At 41.5% G+C, this 20,553-nt stretch overlaps 1 protein-coding gene across 1 annotated transcript in view; it reads left to right on the top strand.

The window, feature by feature from the left end:
* Nucleotides 1-15,017, top strand: part of SESN3 (sestrin 3) — a 92,651-nt gene extending 77,634 nt beyond the window's left edge. Inside the window, exons 9-10 of the mRNA XM_074984380.1 lie at nucleotides 1,791-1,935; nucleotides 6,468-15,017. Of these exons, the coding sequence (XP_074840481.1) occupies nucleotides 1,791-1,935; nucleotides 6,468-6,554 (232 nt within the window). The 3' untranslated portion in view covers nucleotides 6,555-15,017. The remainder of the gene's footprint in view (nucleotides 1-1,790; nucleotides 1,936-6,467) is intronic.
* Nucleotides 15,018-20,553: the final 5,536 nt, after the last annotated feature.

Raw genomic sequence — 20,553 nt, 5'->3', positions numbered from 1 at the left:
CTTTACAATGGATGCAGACACCAGATCCATGGGGATAGGTGCCTTACCATACATTTTGCAAAATGCACACTTACCTGTTTCCACCCTTCCCTCTATAGGGAAGGTTAGCCCAGAAAATAAGAAGGGACCAGGTGATGGAAATACAGATAATGCCTCATTGCCTGTGCAGACTTTGGTTCTTAGACTCAATAGAGCTGGCACTGGAGCCCCCATTCCAGTTTCCCAGAAGACCTGACAGTCTCTCACGAGGTTCTCTTCTTCATCCAGACCCTAAACGTTTTCAGTTAACAGCCTAGCTATTGAACAGGAAGCACTAAAATGCCTCAGTCTGTCCTCCATCGTCATTAGGACATTGATGTTATATATGAGAATATGAACATTCCTCTGGCTAGTCCATAACAGCTGCCAAGGGCACAGTGCAAATCCCAGAAATTCCATCTTCTGAACTTTCTCCAAGACGGCATAGACAAATGTCAACAAAACTCATGGAGCATCAATATTCCCAAGCCATTCTGGTGACAGTAAATTAACAGAACATGACACTTCTGTTGACAGTATTCTGCCACTCCCCCATGAAGCAGAACACATCTGTCAACAGATATTTTCAACAAAGAACCAGTCTGGACATTCCAGCTGGCCCTCTGTCAACAGACAGGGATTCTGGGTCACTGCACAGCCCTGTCTGTTGTGCTTTTGGTTGGCCATTCTGTCAAGAGAGCAGCCAGGCAGTCCAGCCACTCCCTGTCAATAGAGCAGATCACTCTTTTGATCCACTTGGCAGTCTGGCTGTGATCTGTCAACAGATACCTTCCGACAGAAACTTCTGTCAACAGATCACTCTAGTGTAGACATAGCCTAAGAGATTCACCTGCTGGTGTTTTTGTTAAGTCTCACTCTTCAAGAGGAGTAACATGCCTCCATACACTGAAAATAAGACGAGTCCTTGCTTTTTACCAATATGGGACTCGGTGCTTTAGGGCTTCACCCAGTATTTTCATCTCAGTTGTAGAACACATGAAAGAAGGTCTGATTTTCATCCAGACCGTTCAGATGGATTGGAGGATACATCTTAACCGGTTACAAAGGTTCAGTGGTTTGTGCACGGATGTGTGCACGCACGTGCATACACACACACACAGCAAGAGAGAGAGGAGTTATTGCTCATTCCACTAGGTACTGAAAAACACATCTGTCCTTGACATCTGCAGAGCAGCCACCTGGTCTTCGGTGCAGATGATTTTCCAGCACTAAAGTCTTCTGTCCACTTCCAGTCATAGTGTTGTACTGAATGTGCCTCTTCAGCACTCTATTCCATAAATGAAATATAGCTCATGAATCTTTAGATGTGTAATACCCATAGGGATGCTATTGAAAACAGGAGACATTATTGGAGGTTAACTGGAATTGTTCAAAATGTGTCCCTGTGGATATTCCACTTTCCACATTTCTTCCTTTCAGCCTCAGAGTCTTTCACTGGACTTTCATGGTTGAGAAGGAACTGGCTTGTCAGCGGCTCTGCCCCCCTCTCTATATGCCCTCAATCCAGAACACAAGGGTGTCTGAGGTGCAGGCATGGACTTGCGGCCATAGCTTGCAAAATCTCCTATCAAGAGTGCACATGTATGTGCATGTTCTGATGGGAACACTATAGGGTAATGCATCTCAAATAACTCCTGTTACTGTACAGTAACTGCTCCTTCTAGTATTTCAGTTCATAAATACATGTTGTTTCAGAATTTAAAAAGCCGTGTGGGTCCATAAAAATACTTAGTCTGCCTTATTTTCCTTAGGTATGATGATTATGATTATGGGGAAGTTAATCAGTTACTTGAACGCAGCCTGAAGGTTTACATTAAGACAGTGACCTGCTACCCAGAAAGAACTACCAAGCGTATGTATGATAGCTATTGGCGTCAGTTCAAGCACTCAGAGAAGGTGAGTGTTTCATAGCCAAACGTTATTATGCAAGAGGCCCTGTGCTATGTAAACTACGCAGATAATGGCTTGCAAAAGGATGCATGTATACCAGAGTTAACTTTCTTTATAATAAAGAAAAGGCTTTAAAGAATTGACTTAATTACTGTACTGCAGAACAATACAAACTAGTTCAATTAATGTTAAATTTCACTCTTCCAAAAACTTTTCGTAATGAGCAAGCTGTGGGCAGTCTTTAGTGACTCCTACATGAAGCTAGATTAGGTGTTCTCAGACTTCATTGCAGTGTGATTCCTTTCTGACAATAATTACCACACAACACCAGAAAGCCATTGAGAGCTCCATGCCAGTCCCAAGCCTGGATGAAGGACGAGGTTTGATCAGATGTGTGTCGATGTGCTGACCGTCAAACAACAATATGAATGAAATCCTGATGCCAGTAAAACCAAATGTTAAAAGATGCTGGCGTGGATGTCACCCAGATAAACAAGGTCTGCGATACCAATCAAGCAATCGGGGTTGGGTCAATAAGTTGGCTACCGAAAGAAAATTACACCTAACACATATGCTATCCATTGGAACATGGAACGTCCAAACACTGTGGGCAACTGGAAAATTAGAGCTGCTTCAGAAGGAAATGGAGAGATATCGATGCGATATGCTTGGACTGCCAGAGATGCGTTGGACGGGATCAAGAGAGGTATGCGGTTGCGAAGTCATTTGGTCAGGAAACTAAACGAAGCATGAAGCAGGAGTTGGATTCCTTCTTAGCAAAACAGCTAGAAGAGCATTGTTAGGATACAAACTGGTGAGTGCAAGAATGATAGTCACGCGATTTGAAGCAAAACCGTTCAACATCTGTCAGTCAGGTGTATGCACCCACATCAGACAGTACTGAGGAAGAGATTGAGCTATTTTATAAAGACTTGACAATGACAGTGGAGGAGATACCGAAGAAAGATGTGTTGATCATCGGAGGAGTTTGGAATGCAAAGGTTGGAACAGATAATGAACGTTGGGAGAGAGTCATGGGAAAGTTTGGATATGGAGAAAGAAACGAACGAGGTGAGAAACTGTTAGTTTGCTACGGAGCATGAGATAGTGATTTGCAACATGAGATTCCAACAAAAGGACTGTAGGAAGTGGACATGGCGATCGAATGACGGGAAGTCTAAGAATATGATAGATATGATTTTGATAAGAAGAAGATGGTTAACATCAGTACAGCAGTGCCAAACTTTCCAAGAGTGGATATAGACTCCGACCACAGTCTAGTGATCGCAAACATCAAAATAAAACTCAAAAGAAAATGTAAGACACAGTTTAAGAAAAGAAGAGATGTGGCGAGGCTATGTGAGGAAGAAACAGAGAATGCATACAGAACAGCACTCTAAGAGAAGGTTAAGAAAAGAACCACAAAGAAAGACCTAAATAAGAGAGTCACAGGGATCGCCATCACTAGAGAAGAGGCAATTGAGCAGACTGTTCCAGAAGAAAAGATCAATAAGAAGTGGATTACCCAGAAGACACTGAAGTTGGCTCAAGAGAAAAGAGCGTTGAAGATCAGAAGAGATGTTTCTGAGACGGCAGAACAGCAACATAGGATGAAATGCAATGAGGTAAGGAAGGCAGCCAGAAAGAATAAGGAGAAATGGTTAGAGGAGCAACGTGAAGATATTAAGAGGTATTATGGCAAATGTAAGATCAGGGAGGTGTGTAAGACAATTAGGAAATGTCAACTGAAGCAGATGGCGATCAAAGATAAGAACGAAGAAGTGCTCGTGAACAGGGAGAAGATTGTGCAGCAGTGCACGAGATATTGCAGTGATCTATACAAAGCACAGTTGGACCCGAGTGCCTCAGAGAGACTGATTGAAGAATTGAAAGAGATATCTCCCCCAAGCATCAAGAGCGAGACCGATATTTCAGAGGAGGAAGTAGAAAAAGCAGTAAAACGACGAAAGAACAACAAGAGCCCTGGAAATAAGATCACGGGAGAGATGATCAAATATGGTGGAGAAAGCATGATTCAGGAAATACACCGACTATGTAATATAGCATGGAAAGAAGGGAAGGCACCTAAGGTATGGACAAGATCTGTGCTAGTGACAATACCCAAGAAAGGAAGTACATTGGAGTGCAAGAACTAGAGAATAATTGCCCTAACAAGTCATCTAGGTAAGGTGCTGATGATGATATTGACTGAGAGATTAAGATCGCAGATAGAAGAACATATAGCAGGGTTCAGAAAAGATGGAAGTACGATACAGCAGATATTGGCAGTAAGACTGATAGAGAAAGCTCTTTGAAAGAACAAAAACGTATACACTTGCTTCGTCGACTTTCAAAAGGCATTTGACAGTATAGATCAGAAAGTGACTTGGGCAGTGTTGGAGTCATATGGAGTGGATAGCAGACTAATAAGGTTGTTGAAAGATATCAATGATAATGCAGAGGCAGCAGTGAGAACATACAGGGAGTTGGGAAGTTTGGTTTAAAACAAGTAGCGGTATGAGACAAGGAGATCCAATATCGCCAAGTATCTTCATCGCACATATGGAGAGAGCGATGGACAAGATCAAGGAAGGGGTAGAAGGGATATCTGTGCATGGGAAAAGAATTAAAAACTTGAGGCTCGCGGATGATATAGTTATTGAGGAAGGTGAGGAGAAGCTAGCGAAAACAGTGCAGGTGTTTAAATGAAGAAGGGAAGCAGTACGGACTGATTATGAACATTGATAAAACAAAAACAATGGTATTTGGAGATAAGGAAATAGGAAGGAAGATCAGTGTGGATGGTATTGAACTAGAAAATGTAGAGAAGTTCACATATCTGGGGAGCAACATAACCTATTATCTAGACTGTAAGAAGGAAACAGCGACTAGAATAACGAAAGCAAGAGCAAATTTGAAGGTGATGGATAAGATCTGTAAAGGCAAAGCAATTAGCTTAAGAGTGAAGCTGGGCATCTTGAAAATGTGTGTATTCAGCAGCATGTTGTACGGATGTGAGACATGGGTGATAATGAAAGATTCAAAAAGAATTGGCATTTGAAAGGAGTTGTTATAGAAAGATTCTGAGAATAGGACGAATGCAGAAGGTCACCAATGAGGAATTATGTAGGAAGATACAGCCGAAAGAGAACCTGCTGCAGACGGTTATAAAATGGAAGCTACAACTATTTGGACGTATTTGCGGAATGAATGACCAACGAAAAATCAGGACCCTAGTATTCGGCATAATGGATGGTTCAAATAGGAGATGCAGACCCCACAGAGAATGGATAGATGATGTATTAAATTGGTGTGGAGCTAGTCTACAGAAACTAAGCCACTCTGCACTGGATAGGGAAAGATGGAAGGAAATAGTGAGAGACGCACTGGACACCAATGGGCACTGAGCCCATGGCTATTGATGATGATGATGATGATGACCAGGACAGGGGTTCTATTTTAAAGTTAATGACCAAGCATTGATAATACTTGTGTGCCTTTTCAGTATGAGTGGCATACAAATTATGCTTAGTATTAAGCAAAATGCTATTGTGCTTTTGGCCACTGTGTCTTAAGCACAATAAAATAAACACAAAAATTGCACTCATGAGATGACATAAAATACCTCCCTTTTTGTTCTTTCACTAATCTATAAAACTTTCTCTAAACCATGACTATAGACACCTCCAATTATGATGATTAGGTCTTCAATACAAGCTGGCTTTCTTAAAGACCTGTAATAGATAAGATAAAGCTACAGTTAATCTTCCTTCACTGATAACTTCTAGGTCTCATATCACCAGCTGAGCTGGAACAGACCTGGTCAGTACTTGAGTGGGATACACAAAAGGGCCACCTAGAGGTTGCAAGGAGTGATGTGAGAGAGAGAATTCTTCCCTCCTCAGTTGGTATCCAAGTCAGTGCCCCATCATTGTACCAGGACACATGGTGCTCCTAGAAGTTCCTGAGATGGCTGTGCAGAAAGGCCAGATGCTAAAGCAGCAAGCAGTGATAATGTGCCTTTCTTCTTCCTTGTTGTTAAGTAAATGACATTCTGAAACCAGCCTCAGTCTTCATAGCAATAATTTGCCTTCCGTGATGTTGCATTTATTTGACAGTTGACTTCATGTGATGTATAGCACGTGGATTTATGATACAACACTAACAGTAACCTAGTCCTGAGAATATAATGCACATAGTCTTGGTGAAAGGAAAGTCTTCTGTCATGATTTCCATTACTGTACAGCATTGTTTTGCTGTGACTTCTGTTAAAGCAGATGGAACGGTGCTTAAAACTGTAATTAAGGTTTGTTACCTGTGAGTCCAGAATGTCAGATAAAATTGGCATGTTAGATAGCCATCTGGAGAAGAAATGGCAACACTTCAGTCTGCAATATGGCATTAGAGCGTGGAGAGAAGTGATGCAGCTATTTTTGTTTAGCACAAAAGTCCTGCAAGATAATGAAATGATTAAATTCTTCTGCTGATTGATGTATAATGGTGAACCAACTATTGTTTTTTTTTTTAACTTTCAACAGGTCCACGTAAATCTACTTTTAATGGAAGCCCGTGTGCAGGCAGAGCTTCTCTATGCCCTTCGTGCCATAACTCGTCACTTGACCTGAAGCATCAATTGAGGGAGGGCGAAGGAAGTTTCATTGAGATATGTAAAGACCTTTCAAAATAGATACGCACCAGAAGCTGTATGTGATGTAGCATCAAGTTACTCAATTCTCTAGTGTCAAAGTTTAGCCGTGTTTTTGGCGGCGGTAATGTGCAATGACATGTTTTATTTTCTTGATGCTTAACATTACTAATGATAGCAAAAATAACACTGCGGAGCACTATTTTTTTTTTTCTAGTTGGATTTCAAGATACTGGTGAGAATCCTAAAACTAGTTTGTTATACTCAGCTCTAGTGCTTTCTTCTTAAACACAAGAAAAAAATGTATATCTTTTCAAGCAATCATTTTTCAGATTAGTGGAATTCAGCTGAAAAAAATTTGGATGTTCTAAGAGATCTTAATGCCATGTCCTAACTCTAATAGAGAGAAACATGTAATGTATTAAACTGAACTGGCTACTGGTTTCTTTATCTCCTGGAGAATGCTTGTCAGGCACTGTTCTACTACAGCAATTGAAGGTGATGTGAAATGTAATGGTAACGTCCACATTTTAATGTGACATCAATCATGACAAATTCTACAGAATGCTACTGAAATGCAAAGTTTAATTATTTTTTCCCTTTCTTTTTTCCAAAAGAAGAGGTTTCACGATTATCCATTACAGTTGTACATATTATGGTTCAATCATGGATAATCTTGTCTTACTGACAGTCACCCCATTGTCTTCAGTTTTTGTGCTCATCATAGTGTTGTTTTCAAATTCACTTAGTTGGCGCCTGTAAATGTAATACAGACTGACCAAAAAAAAGTTTTGCACTCTCCTTTCTCCAGTGCAGTTTTTAATTAAGTAAAGCAAAGGAAGGCTATCATACGTTTCCTTTTCTTAGTAGGTTATAGAAATTTATTTTCTAGGATGTTTTCATTCATTGTTTCCGAATATTTTAATATTCAAAGCTACAATTGTATTTCTATGCATTAATGTGTGTGAACAAAAGAAAAGTGCAATATTTAAAAAGAAAGCAAGCTTTTTCCCTAATATGTCACTGCTAAAGTGCCCTTTCTATACAGCCATAAAGAAATTTTTAAACAATTTCTTTGTTGTCCAAGGCTTTGCATTTTTGTTTTACCTTTCATGGTGTAAGCGATCTGATATTTAAGTGCCAAAGCATCCACAAAATAAAACTTGGACAACTGAAAATATTGGGGAAGGGAAGAAATAAGCTGCCAAAAATGTCACATTTTTGCATTGTTTTGTGTTGCTAAACTAGACTGATTTTTTTTTTTTTAAGAGCACAGCATTTCAGTGTTTATAGCTTTACTTTGGATTATGTTAATGAACCAGAGAAGTGCCTAAACTGATGCTTAAACTTACCCAGTAGGACGCAGCAGTCACAGATAAAAATCTTTTGATTTTTTTGTTTGTTTTTTTTTTTTTTACTATAAGAAGTGCAACTTTTTTTGCTTTTACGTGTACTAGAGGCAAACTGGTTAGTTTTTTTTAAAGTTCCTCCGAATTGTAGAAGATGTAAGAAACCTTTCATTGTAGACTGCAGAATAGCTTTTTATTAACACGGCGGTCATATTTTAAACATCTTTCATTGAGGAAAAACAAACAAACATCGACCAGTGTGCTGCTAAAGTTAGTTTTCTTCTTCCTTACCTCTCTTAATAACTAGCTGTGACACCACATGTTGGGAGTTTTTGCTTTAGCTGTCTGTTCCAGATTGGAAAACTAAATGATTGTACATTTATATACACTTTTTCTGCACTTTTGGACAGCAGTCTATTTGCATGAAAAGCCTTGTGAGAAAGAAGTTACTAATTTTTTTAAACCAGGATAAACTATCCAACAAATAGTGCATCAGAATCTCTCCTGTATAAAACATTGCATAAATAATATTTATTCCTCTTGTATAGCTAACTATAAAGATTATTCAGACAATGTGGTGAGAGGCTGAGATGCATAATCTTAGATCAGATTGCTTTCACGTGCTATCTTTTTCAGCTTAACTGTAGTGGCTGCATCTTTTGCTTGTAACAGTTCTATCTAGTAAGAACATTCTGCGGTTATTATTTTTGCCTTTAAGTGACTCAGACTCTGTGCAGTGAAGTCTCTTTGATATGATTACAGGCCAGGTATTTCTCATGAACAGTTAAGTTTTGAAAGGAAAGTGAAACTAGTTTTAGGTAGTTATCATAACCACTTAATTCTTCTTCAGAAATAAGGATTTTAAAGTAGCTTGAGTGTTTTAGTTATAGAAACTTTTAGTGCCTTTATTTTAATCTTCCACTACAGAATTTACTTTTCCAGCTGAACTGCCTTCTCTGCAAAGTATGTGATTAAATTTTGAAATATATAAACCGCAACTGAATTGATTTCTTCACAGTGAATCAGTTTAAAAAAAAGAGTGATTTCAGACAGTGACATATCTAATCTAGTATAGCCTGCATGGCATTCCACATTGGGAAATGTCATTTGACAACGAGTTTGCTGTAACTTTCCTATATAAAATGGGAACTTAAACGTTACAATGCTGTTTTCCACTTTTTCAGAGTATTGAATTTACTGTGTAATCATTTATAGCTTAGCTTTTATACTCAAAATGTGATATTTTTAAAATGTAGATGTTTTTCAGGACAGGTGTTACAGGTATATGCTAACACTGTATATTTGTACCTACACCTTAGGCTCACTTTGTGCCAAACCTAAATGTGCAACTGTTTAAAAAATGCACATGCAAATGTGAATCCTGAAACTTCATTGCTTGTTAGCGTCCTTTGGCAGAAATATACCTTAATAATCCATGGAAGTATATGCACCAATATACTGACTTTTTGCTTTCCCTTGCTGGGGTTTAGGTTTACCAGCATTAACATTTAGTTTTCAAAACCTCAGTCTTCATCCAGGTAAAAAGACAAATGTATTATCTTCTACCTGCTGAAGAAAAGGCCTGAATTATGGCTCACTAGGGTAATGACTAACCACATATTGCAAGAAATGCTGTAAATAGGGAATAGCTTTTTTTACGAGATTGGAGTGTTTATTAACCTTAAGAGCATTTTAAAAGTATTTGTATTCTGGTCAGGCACAAAACAGTACTCTCTTAGAAATTGCTTGTCTGTAATGAAAATAAGTGGGGGAAAGTACAAGTTGGAAAAGCCATTTGCATTCGCTCAATATTCTGTGGTAATAGAACATCATGGGATTGTAGTCATATAATAGCAGAATCCATTTTAAACTGAGATACAATTTATGCTAACAGCAAGTGACTCAAACTATTGAAGAGTCCCATGAGAACTAACTTTTGAAATGCTTCTATAGTTCACTTACGTCCATGGTGCTGCACTTCTAGTGTATAAAATGCCTCCATTAGTACAACTGGGATTTATGCAGAGATGGGCCAGAGCTCTTTACCCCATCAGCTTTTTTGCCTCCTATAAAAATAAGCTAATTTATTTGGCTTTGCAAAAGGGAGCTGCAAAATCAGATGCAAAACTAAAAATGATATACTTAGGACTATCTTAAATCAAAGGCAAATTAGGGTAAAGCTAGAAAACGAGGTTTTTAATAATGGTAAAGCTTAAATCGACAAGGACCACCAGGGTCCAAATTTTAGAGGTATTTAGGCATCTAAAGATACAGATTAGATGCCAGCTAGGATTTCCAAAAATTGCCTTCAATGTATACAAAGTACCTAGCCGCTTTTGAAAATCCTGCTGTCTCCATCTCTGAACCAGATTATTATGGTAATTCAGTTGCCAAAAGCTACAAGGCTAGAAATCAGTTTCCATGGCTATTAAAGTAAGAGTGTGGTTTGCATTGGTTTATTGACATAAACAGGTTTTATTAACTTTTTCAAAAGATGTTAATCTATAGTCTGCTACCCTTGTAGAGTAACATCTTGACATCCTTTGCCTATGCATTTAACAGATGTGCACAGACTGACCAATTTAAATTGGTTTCTGGGAGTTAAATTTTGAAATCTCCACTTGAACCAAGCACCCCTGGGATTCAGTGGGTGTATGCCCTGTGTGAGGCCTTCATATTCATAGGGCCTGATCCAAAACCGATTGACTTTACTGGGCTTTGAACAGGCATAAATAAGAGAGGGAAATGGATCAGCCATCTGTAAATGATACTTACCCCAGCTGAGCCAGGCAGGTACTCTGCTTGTAGCACACAAATGCTGCCAATTGTAACACCAAAAGTGCCAAAATTTTCAAAATCAGCTTTTCAATTAGAGGGTGAGGTCCCATTTGAAGTGGTTCTATCACTAGTTTCTTTACTTCTGGAAGATTTAAATCAAAAAGTTGTTATATTTCCCAAGAAAGAGTTTTGTAAGCAGTACACATCACAAAATCACATACCCATTTGGCATAGGGGACATGGGTATGTGATAGGGGACACAGGGGACAAGAGTAGGAGAGGTGTCCCAGATTAGAACTGAGGCAATGGCAGAGCAGTGTGTGAATGCTTGAGTAGCATGCGCTTACTGTATGCCATTTTAACTTTGGCCAGGCCATGGACATCCCATCCCCCTCTCTTGTCCAGCTGTGTAATCCTCTGCCCTTCACCAAGGGCTCTGAGCCCCTCTTTTCGAAGGTTAAACCTGCCTGTGAAAAGGACCTTCTTCCTCCCTCCCTACAAGTGTTCCGAGGTAAGCTCCCAGTTGTGCTCTCCCACCTGTTAAAGCCAGTGGTCCATGGACAAGCTCTCAGGCTCACTATCTTAACACTGCATGCATTTCCCAAGTCAGCCATCTAGGAGCTAGCTGGAGTTCTGTAGTCATATTCAGCGTTCCTCGCATTCAGCAACACCGAATTCATATGTTCCCTGTTTTCCTGGCCAGGGAAGATAATTCCCTTCTAAAAGTTCTGTAAGGAGTACCTGTTTAAAATATTTGAAATCACATTGTTAACAGAGCTTTATTTCTAAGGGTCAGATTCTGCCATCCTTCTGATATGACCCAACTGGACCACTCATGGACAGCTGCTACTCTTTATGGGCAATAGGGGTCAGATTCTGGCTTTAATTACAATGAAGGGTGTAAACAAGAGCTTTGTGTGGCTCAAAAGCTTGTCTCTTTCACCAACAGAATTTGGCCCAGTGAAAGATACCTGACCCATCTTGTGTTTTCAATAAAAGAAGTCCTCTAGTACTTCTATTTGACCCACTCATGAAGGCCTGTTGCACACAGAACTGCCCTTGATTTTGAGAATTTTGCCCATGTAATGGCCTTACACCTAGACCACTCAGTTCTCTTACATATACCTTTATGCAAGTAGGAGACTAAAATGAATTTCCACAGGGAATCCTTTTTGATGAAAAACAAAAAACAAGCAAGCAAACAAAAAAAAAAAAAAACCTTTAAACTGAGATTGATTGCATAATGCCCCTTTCGCACAAATTCTCTTTTTATACTACTTGTGGGACAGCTCTAAGCATAACTACATGTGCTCATGATTATTTGAGACAGCAAAGGATTTTTATCCTCTGTTTAAGGGGACCTGCTTCCACTTTAATTGGAGACAGTGGGAAGTTTTGTTCCTGATTCTGATGACCTTATAATATCTTTACAGTACTGATAAATACACAGAATAATGGGCCTAGCCATGCAAATGGTGTTACCTGAGTACATTTATTGAGGTGAATAAATTTACTCTCATACATAAGCATCTGCAAATATGGGGCTGTTTAACAGGAAGGAAGGAAAGCCATCTTTTTATGCCCTAAAATAAAATATCATTAAATGGACTAAAAACACACACAGCTGGTACTTCTGTATATAGGGGAGATGTTGGCAAGCCTTCACGCCCCCCGCCCCCCCAAAATTGACAAGGCAATTTCCTTACAAAAGATATGGCTTGGCTTGGCTTAGTTGCAACAGAGTAATTGTGGTACCTTGTCCACGTTGTAATTCTGCAGGCGAAATGGGTACAGGGAACCACTCTTTAATTTTGAAAGCACAAACTCTTGTTCAACTCTCCTTTTCTGGCAGTTGTTATAAACTTCTGTAAGGCAACATTTTAAGAATTATGGAACATCAGGTGCCTGTCCATCTTAAAGAATGTAGGTAAAATGCACCACATGCATCTAACCACACTTAACCTACACTTAGAATCATAGAATCCTAGGGCTGGAAGGGACCTCAGGAGGTCATCGAATCCAGCCCCCTGCTTCAAGCAGGATCAACCCCAAGTAAGTCATCCCAGCCACTTTGCCACATCTAGGCTTTATGTTGTGCCTCTTCATGCTTATATCCTTTTGTCACCATAACTCCGAGAGTGCCCCCCACAAATATGCATGATAAGCTCAAAGACATTGTGTAATTACAGGGGAAAAATATACTAATAGGACAAGTATAGCCAGCCACTCCACAAACCTCCAAAAGTATCATAAATATTGAGAACTTGTAAACTTGGACTCTGGTCTTGACTCTTGAGAGAATGCACAAATCCACAAAATACTTCCCTTCATTATGACGGACCTGGATATAAAATGTAGCTTACAAGACAGGATTTTAACTTGAAATCTATACCCCAGTTTTTGCTGGACAGCCACATAATGAATGTATATGCTCTGTCTTTATATCTGAAATGCAGTTCAAAAATCACACTGCCAACTACTTTTATTTGGGTTCAACATTGTATTCACCTTATTTCAAGTTGAGCAGTATATGTAGCATGCTGTGAACATGTTTGATCTTTGTAGTTATTCTTTAATTCATCAGTATTAACACCTGTTCTTTTGTGTGTTCTTTGGTACTTTTTATCCAATGTAATCAGAAGCTGTGATACGCCTTTGCAGGCCTGTGCTTTGTTACTGTAGCATTTCTATTCTTGTGAAGCACATGACTGTGGGCAAATGTGAGGCAAGCAGTGTGATCCTAGAAGACTGCCGCTTATCAATCTCTTGTACTATTTAAGGTTTTAAGTAGAATAAGCTTTTAACAGTTAATCGCTGCAGCCTAGGATTCACTCAAGTTACAGTGTTCCATATGTGAGGGTCTCTGTATTTATAGTTTTTAATTTGTAAACTAGCCAATTTAATAGATGTCGCCACTTGAAACTGCTCTTGCAAAACAGACCCTGCTGTAGATAAAATGCTGCTGTAAATATGGATAGTAGAGGGGTGAAGTACTGGCCGTGTCACGAGGACTCTGTAAGTGGTGGATGGGTCACAGTCCCTTTCTGTGAATGAAGAACCTCGAGTGAGATGCTTAATTTCAGGCAAAGAGACTAGTATGCATTTGGTCGCAAACCTTTCCAATTAGTATGAAGAGCTGTGGTTTACGGCACATCGTAGCCCCGCCACATCGGTGAATATGCTGTTCCTAAATGTGAAATTTGTCCCTATCCAGAGGATAAATGCAAGCATCATTGACATGTTCCACACAGCCGCTCAAAACAGGGCCGATTCAAGCTCTGCCTAAGCCCTGTGCTGACCGACAAGCCAAGATAGCGTTCTATCGTTAGGCCACTGAGAGTTGTGGATGGCATTTGTGTTTTCTTGAATGATGAAACTAGCTGCATTACTTTTAATTTGATGTCCAAGAAGCCCTGCTAAGCAGGGGAACATAAAGCAGTGTTCCTTTCCAGTTGATATTAGGACTTCAAAGGTTGTGATGGGTCTAATTTAATTGTGACTTAATCATCTGCTTGGAATAAGGTGTAACAAATGGTTGTGCTGCCCCAGGAGCAGCCTAGGAAGGAGATTGTGGGTTGGAGAGAAACTTCTTTCCTGTTGCCTCATACTCCAGCGAGAAAGTAAACTGTGACAGGTCTAGACCGCATGCAAGCTATGCTCTGCAATGTACCAGTGCACCTAGGCAGGCAAGCTGAGGGAGTGGAGTTAAGGACCCAGGTCTGCCCTCTCATCTGTAGAGGGTGAAAGAAACAGCAGTTCTGCAGAGTGTTCTTGCTGTCCTGGGCTCCAACTTGTGCTATGGGTAGCCAGCCCAAAGCGATACCTGGGCATCTTACCGGGGCAGCAGGGTGGGCCTCACTTTGATCCTGAATGCTCATGCACCTTTGCAAATGGCATGCCCATTAGACAAGTGAGTAGTTTGGAGTTGATTTACAGGATTCCACAAGAGCTTTTAGCAAACTTGTTTTTCTTCTGTTTCTGATATTTGGATAAACTGACCTAGCTGGATCCATTTTTGTGTGACTTTTTTTTTTTTTCCTGTAGCTTTTAGTTATCTGACTTGAATTCATCTGAATAGATGCAGAAGGAACTTTTTAGCGAATTAAGAGACAAAACACCTTTTTAAAAAGAGAAATTGTGTATTAACATGTTAACAACAATTCTTAAATCTGCACTTTTTATGAGGTTTTGAAAAAAATCTATTTATAGGTACGGAACAATGGGGTTTGTTAAACTATCACATTTTTACTTGCTGAAGTTTCTTTCGTTGTTATCGGTAGGAATTTTATCGGTTCAATAAAACTGGCAAAACTGTTTTCTGCTCTGTTATTTTATGTAATGTCTCTTTGGAAAACACTTTGTTGCAGAGGTATGTTCCTGCTTGCCTTCAGAAATCTGCTTTCTGAAAGGCAGTCTCCATTTTGTAGGTTTTCTTCCACTGCTGTGCTGTTGGCATGGCTTATCTCCATCCATACACGCACTAGTCCATTGAACATAGGTTGTGGAGAACATGTGGTCCTTGCTTAAGTCACAGTCATTAAATACTCATAATGAAAGCAGTGATTGCCACATCTGATATGGCTGTCACAATTCAAGGCAATAGCGTGCCTCTTCCCACTCTGTGATCCAGCAAGTGCACCCCCTCTAGGATTCCAGCTCCACTTCCATTGCCTCTCTTAGGTTATGTCTATGCTATGAGATAAATTCAAATTTATTAAAATCGACTTTGTAATGCAGCGTTTTATAGATTCAAATTAGAGTATCCTCACCTCCCCACAGGCTCCCCACAAAGTCGACTTATTGCTGTCACTCAATCCCCAAACATCGACTGCTACAGCAGTGCATTGTGGAAACCTGTCCCACAGTTCCCTCAGCCCTGTAGCATTCCAGGTATTTTCACTGGTGCAGCCTGGGAAGAAAAGGCCCATAAGTGGTTGTGGGTATGTGATCTCATATTCACACTTTGCATTGCCCTCATTCCCCTCCCTGGAAAGTAAATGGCCATTTTTCCAGGAGGAAGGAAGGAAAAGTAGAGGATCAACAAAGATCACTAGATTAACTGAAATCTCTTGCTTCGACAATTGAATTGCTTTTTATAGCTATGGCGTAACTGAATTATCAAAGATTTTACAAAAAGCAGCAGGTGCCTGAGTCTTCTCAACTGGCCATCGAGCCACTTTCCCACCCCAATTGCATATGATCCCTGAAAATGAAACAGGAACAATGCAAAGCTTGAAGAAAGAGTAGGATAGTAAAGGAAGGAAAGAAACTTTCTGAGGCAGGGTTTTGGGCTTTCCAGTCCATTACACGGTTTCTGTGCCCTAGGGTCACCTAGCAGTCTGTGTCTTCTCAACTGGTCCTCCACCCATTCTTCCCTGTGTTAACGGGACCAAAGCTTGAAGAAAGAGGATAGAAAAGGTTACGGAAAAGATTTTTGGCTTTCCACTACACTACACAGTTGTCCAACACGGGCGATGGGGCTCGCCAAATTTCAACAAGTGAGGGTGCTCAGGTGTGGGGGCCAGCACTGACTGGCTGTCGGGGGGCCGGATCCCCTCTTCCCATGGTGGGGGTTGGGTGGATCGGAGGATGATGGGCCAGTTGATATAGTCCACAAAAATCTTTTTGTGTGGCAGGCTGTGAGGACCCTGGCTGCAGAGCCAATTGAAATGGTCCCCCTGGCAGCTGCGAGTCCCTGGAAATCTTGGAGCCCTCACTGTGCACGAGCCAGGACGTGGTGCTGCCTGGCAGCACGGTCCACACTGAACAGCAGGCATGTCCTTTTATTGGGCCAGGGAACACATACATGATATGGTCGGGTGCAGAAAAAACCCCAACTGCATGGAACCTGTGGGGGTGGAGGGGTCTGCACAAACAAACAGCAGAAAAGAAGTTTCTCGGCCTCTCTTTCATGCATAACTCCGCCCCCTGTTGCCTAATTCCTGAGTACCAGGATAGCAGCAGAGATGGAATACTTTGGAGCATAGTGTGAAATCAGAAAAAGATAAGCTGCCTGAACAGGCTGCTTTTGCATGCCAAGACAGTACACTGTGTAACTGCCACAGGTGTAATTTGCACACAGCTTTTTCTAAGCAAGCATGTTTTATTCCTAAGGTTAAAGTTTAATAAATGATAAAGAGCTAGTGAGCTTTCCAGGTACTCCCTCCCCCACCATTAGCTCCCTCGTGGACTGTAGCAGCTGAGTAGTTCTTCAGTCCCCACACAGGTGTGTTCCTATGGTTTCAAGTTCATAACACACTTTTTCCAGAACAAGAACCCCATTTTACAGGGTCTCAGTAGACCAAAGTCCTTCTGACCCTTCCCTAAAATTTGAAGCCCTGAGTTTATCAGAGGTCCTATCAGTTTGCTGGATCAGAAGGAAGGTTCCGAGTCAGTTTCAACTTGTGTTATTTAAGCATAAGTCCTTCTGTCTTCTTTTGATCTCTGGAGAATCCAGTTTGAACTGACATGTGCAAGTCTTTCCAGGAGGTGGGGACTGATAGGACTAACAATCTGAGTGAATTTGTCTAATCACCTGCTGTGCTTAATTCCCACAAGGATGCATGCATCATGCATTTACTACAATAGACACCAAAGATAATTAATTCACAGAATCATAGGGCTGGAAGGGACCTCAGGAGCCCCCTGCTTCAAGCAGGATCAACCCCCACTAAATCATCACAGCCAGGACCTTGTCCAGCCGGGACTCAAAAACCTCAAGGGATGGAGAACCCACCACCTTTCCAGGCAACGCATTCCAATGCTTCACCACCCTCCTGGTGAAGTAGTTTTTCCTAATATCTAACCTACACCTCTCCCTCTTCAACTTCAGACAATTACTCCTTGTTCTGCCATCTGACACCACTGAGAATGGTTTTTCACCCTCCTCTTTAGAGCTCCCCTCCAGGAAGTAGAAGGCTGCTATTAAATCACCCTTAAGTCTTCTCTTCTGTAAACTAAACAAGCCCCAATCCCTCAGCCTGTCCTCCCAGGTCTTGTGCTCCAGCCCCTTAATCATTTTTGTTGCCCTCCACTGAACCTGCTCCAGCAAATCCACATTCTTTTTATACTGGGGGGCCCAAAACTGGACACGATATTCAAGATGTGGCCTCACCAGTGCTGAATAGAGGGAAATAACTACTTCTATCTGCTCGAAATGCTCCTCCTAATGCACCACCGTAAGCAGTTAGCCTTCTTGGCTGCAAGGGCACACTGTTTACTCATATCCAGCCTTTCGTCCACCGTAACCCCTAGGTCCGTTTCCATCATACTGCTGCTGAGCCAGTTGGTCCCTAGCCTGTAACAATGCTTGGGATTCTTCTGCCCCAGGTGCAGGACTCTACACTTCTCCTTGTTAAATCGCATCAGATTTATTTTGGCCCAATCCTCCAATTTATCCAGGTCACTCTGGATTCTCTCTCTACCCTCCAACGTATCTACCTCTCCCCCTAGTTTTGTGTCATCCACAAACTTGCTGAGGGTGCAATCCAGGTCATTAATAAAGATGTTGAACAACACCGGCCCCAGAACCAAGCCTTACGGCACTCTGCTTGAAACCAGACTCCATCCAGATATTGAGCCACTGACCGCTACCCGTTGGGCCTGACCCTCAACCCAGCTTTCTATCCATTTTATAGTCCAAAGATCCAATCCATATTTCCTTAACTTATGGACAAGAATGTTGTGGGAGACTGTATCAAAAGCCTTGCTGAAGTCAAGGTATATCACATCCACTGACTTCCCCATGTCCACAGAGCTTGTTACCTCGTCATAGAAGCTAATTCAGTAAGATTTAACTTAATTCAGTAAGGTTTTCCAGAAATTGTCATAATTCTCACAAGGATACTATCATGTTCATGCCTGGTAATCTCTATGGATTTTATTTCAAAGTAATATGGGGTTCCTAATTAAAAAAGAAAAGAAAAGAAAAAAGTTTTCCTATCTGTGGTGCTGTTAACAAGCAGCCTTCGACTGTTTGAGCCTCACTAATATGGGCATCTCTCATCTGGCAACATCTGTAATCCAGCATGATTTTGGTTAGCCGGGTGACCACTTAGCATGGGCATGGCCAAGTTTCCCCTGGTCCCATAAAATTTGTTTACAGCCACCAGTCCTGGCCCTCAGTGTTCTGTGCTGTTGTTTAGCTGTAATTTACCCCTACATGTGTTCTAAGGCTACATCTACCCCGCATCATAAAGTCAATTTTAAGGCACTTAGTTTCATTTTACAATGTGACTGTCTTCACTGCAAACACCATGAGGTTGATTTTAAGGGGCACTAAGGTCAACTTTTTCATGCCACCCCTCCAATGCAGTGTAACACCAAGTTAGAATTTTAAAAGGGAGAATTAATGCTTGTGTGGAAACGGCATCATTTAAATCAATTTAATTGGCCTCCAGAGGTATCCCACAAATGCCCCACAGATGTCCATTCTGGCTGCTTTCACCTCCACTGCTCACCAGGTGCACAAGAAATAGGTAACAGGAACCTGGGAATTTGAATTCACTTTCTTTATGACCAGCGCAGATAGCATACCTCCATGGCCATTGTATCTAGTCATCATGAGTTCTCACAGTTCCTAGTTCTGTTCTGAGTTCTCAGGATCACAAAAGAGCCTCAGTATGGAGCTGTGCAAGATTCCAGATCTCATTTCTGTGTTGGGTGATGAATCTGTACTGAGCAGATTGCAAATCAACAAAAGAAATGCAGACACTTATGGGAAGACTTCCCAGGGCATGATGGAGAAAGAGTAAACCAGGGACTCTCAGCAATGCCGGGTTAAAATCAAGGAGCTCAGGCCGTTGTAGCAGAAGGTGAGAGAAGCCAACAGGTGATCTGGGACATCTCCCAAAACATGACTCTCCTATGAGCAGCTCCATGCCATTCTTGGGAGGGACCCAACCATGCTCCCTGATGGTAGTATGGATTCCTCAGGTCTCTGTTGAGAGCTGAGAGGGGGAGGGGGAGGCCAATAAAGAGGGGGATGCTACCACACTGCCACTCAGCAGATGCCCAGGGAAGCTGATCCTGACAGCCCGGAACTCTTCACCACCGTGCAACCAGTCCCTTCATCGGCACCTGATGCTCTGGGGTCTAGCAGTGCTGGAGAAGGCTCTTCTAGTGGTGACAAAGCATATTCCATTCCAGGAACCAGGACTTAGCAGAGCTCCTGATGACTATCAAGGCACAAACTGGCATCCTGTGGTCCATGCTGGAACTGCAGAGGGACACTCACCACAGGACTCACAGTTATGTGGCCTCTTCACCCCATTGCTCAGCCTCCCCTCAGGATTGCCCAACTCCCCCTCATCGGGGTGCCATGAACCTGGGAGGGAAGGGCGAGGGCAGTTTTGCGGTCCACCTCTATGACCCTTCCACGCTGCAAAAGGCTCACATTCCACCACACAGAATGCTAGGATTCCCTTCTTTTTCCTACCCCTTAACCCTCACCCTCCCTAAATAAAAAGAATGTTTTTGTGAAAACCAGTGTCCTTTATTGGTTCACATGGGGTGGGGTGGGGTGCAGTTGGAGGTGCTTTCATAAAGAGAAAAGCACACATCATTGTGAGTGATGGGGGTGGTATCATAGTTAAATGCAGTAGATTCATGTGGCTGGTTGGTCATTCATAAAGATATTTTTCAAAGGCGCCCTGATTGCTGTTGCTTCTGCATGTGCATAGCTGAATGCCCTTGTGTCCAGCTGTGCATAAGCACTGCCCAGGGCATCTGCCTTTGCAATCCAAGCTGGCTTGAAATTTTCCCCCTTTGATTTGCAAATGTTATGGAGAATATAGCACATTGCAGCCACGCGGGGGTCGGGGAATGTTGGCTTCACAAAGGTCCAAAAGTGTG

This window comes from Carettochelys insculpta, chromosome 1 (assembly GCF_033958435.1).
Source record: "Carettochelys insculpta isolate YL-2023 chromosome 1, ASM3395843v1, whole genome shotgun sequence".
Lineage (NCBI taxonomy): Eukaryota > Metazoa > Chordata > Testudines > Carettochelyidae > Carettochelys > Carettochelys insculpta.
Note: the sequence above shows the minus strand (reverse complement) of the source record. Positions and strands in the feature narration are given on the sequence as shown.